At 70.1% G+C, this 1041-nt stretch overlaps 1 protein-coding gene across 1 annotated transcript in view; it reads right to left on the reverse strand.

Annotated features, from left to right (window-relative positions):
• TBX1 (T-box 1) overlaps positions 1-393 on the reverse strand; it is a 5562-nt gene extending 5169 nt beyond the window's left edge. Inside the window, 1 exon segment of the mRNA XM_009274379.2 lies at positions 296-393. Within this exon segment, the coding sequence (XP_009272654.2) occupies positions 296-393 (98 nt within the window).
• Positions 394-1041: the final 648 nt, after the last annotated feature.

Here is a 1041-nt window from a genome sequence, read left to right on the forward strand (position 1 = left end):
CCGTCCCTCCTCCCCGCCCCGCGCCGGTCGGGCCCCGGCCGCTGCGGGCGGTGTGCGAAAGCCGAGGGGGGCCCTGCGAGTCCGCGCCCCGCGCAGCCGCGCCGCTCCCGGCCCCAGACTCGTTGCAACGGTGTGAAACGGACCCCAGGGCAGCCGCATCCCGCGTCTCCTCCTCCCCTCGTCTCGCACCGACACGTGTCGGGTCCAGGGGCGCACCCCCGAGCCCCGGGAGGGCAGGGGGCGGGCAGCGACCCGCCAGCGCCGAGCACCGCGGGGCGAGCAGGGTGTTACTTGCCGGTATCGCTTGTCGTCCACGGGGACGAAATCCATGAGGAGCATGTAGTCAGCCATGGGGTCCATCCCGAATATCTTCACCTGGAAGGTGGGGAACATGCGCCTGGCACAGAAAGGAGAGAGCGGAGAGCCGAGTTGAGGGGCAGCAGGGAGCCCCGAGGGGCCGGCGCAGGTACCCGCGCCCTCCCCGGCCCAGGGGTGCTCAGGGCCGGGTGCGGGAGCCCCGCAGCCTTCCCGGCCCTTCCCCTCCAGCTGCCCAGATGCCCGGTTGCGATGTCAGGTCCCCTCGCAGGAACCGTCAGCCGGAACGGGAGGAAAAGGCAGATGGGGCCGGGCAGCGTGGGGAGAGGGACGGACAGGAGCTGCCGTGTCCCCCGGCAGCATCCCGAAGGACGAGCCGGGGCAGCGCTGGGCAGCCCTGCCTCTCCCGCCGGCTCCGGCACCGTTTGTGTCGGACACCCGAAATGCCCCGCGCCCCGCGGACGCAGAGACTGGAGCGGGGAGCGCCACCACCTCCCCCTTTGCCACGCGGAGACACAAGTGAAAAGGATTTCCTCCCCGCGGTTTCCCCATCTTTCCAGCTGCTCTGATTTGAGGCTGATGCGAGGGACGCAGAGACTGGAGCGGGGAGCGCCACCACCTCCCCCTTTGCCACGCGGAGACACAAGTGAAAAGGATTTCCTCCCCGCGGTTTCCCCATCTTTCCAGCTGCTCTGATTTGAGGCTGATGCGAGGCGTTACCCCCCC

The sequence above is a fragment of the Aptenodytes forsteri genome, unplaced genomic scaffold (genome assembly GCF_000699145.1).
Source record: "Aptenodytes forsteri isolate BGI_AS27 unplaced genomic scaffold, ASM69914v1 Scaffold79, whole genome shotgun sequence".
NCBI lineage: Eukaryota > Metazoa > Chordata > Aves > Sphenisciformes > Spheniscidae > Aptenodytes > Aptenodytes forsteri.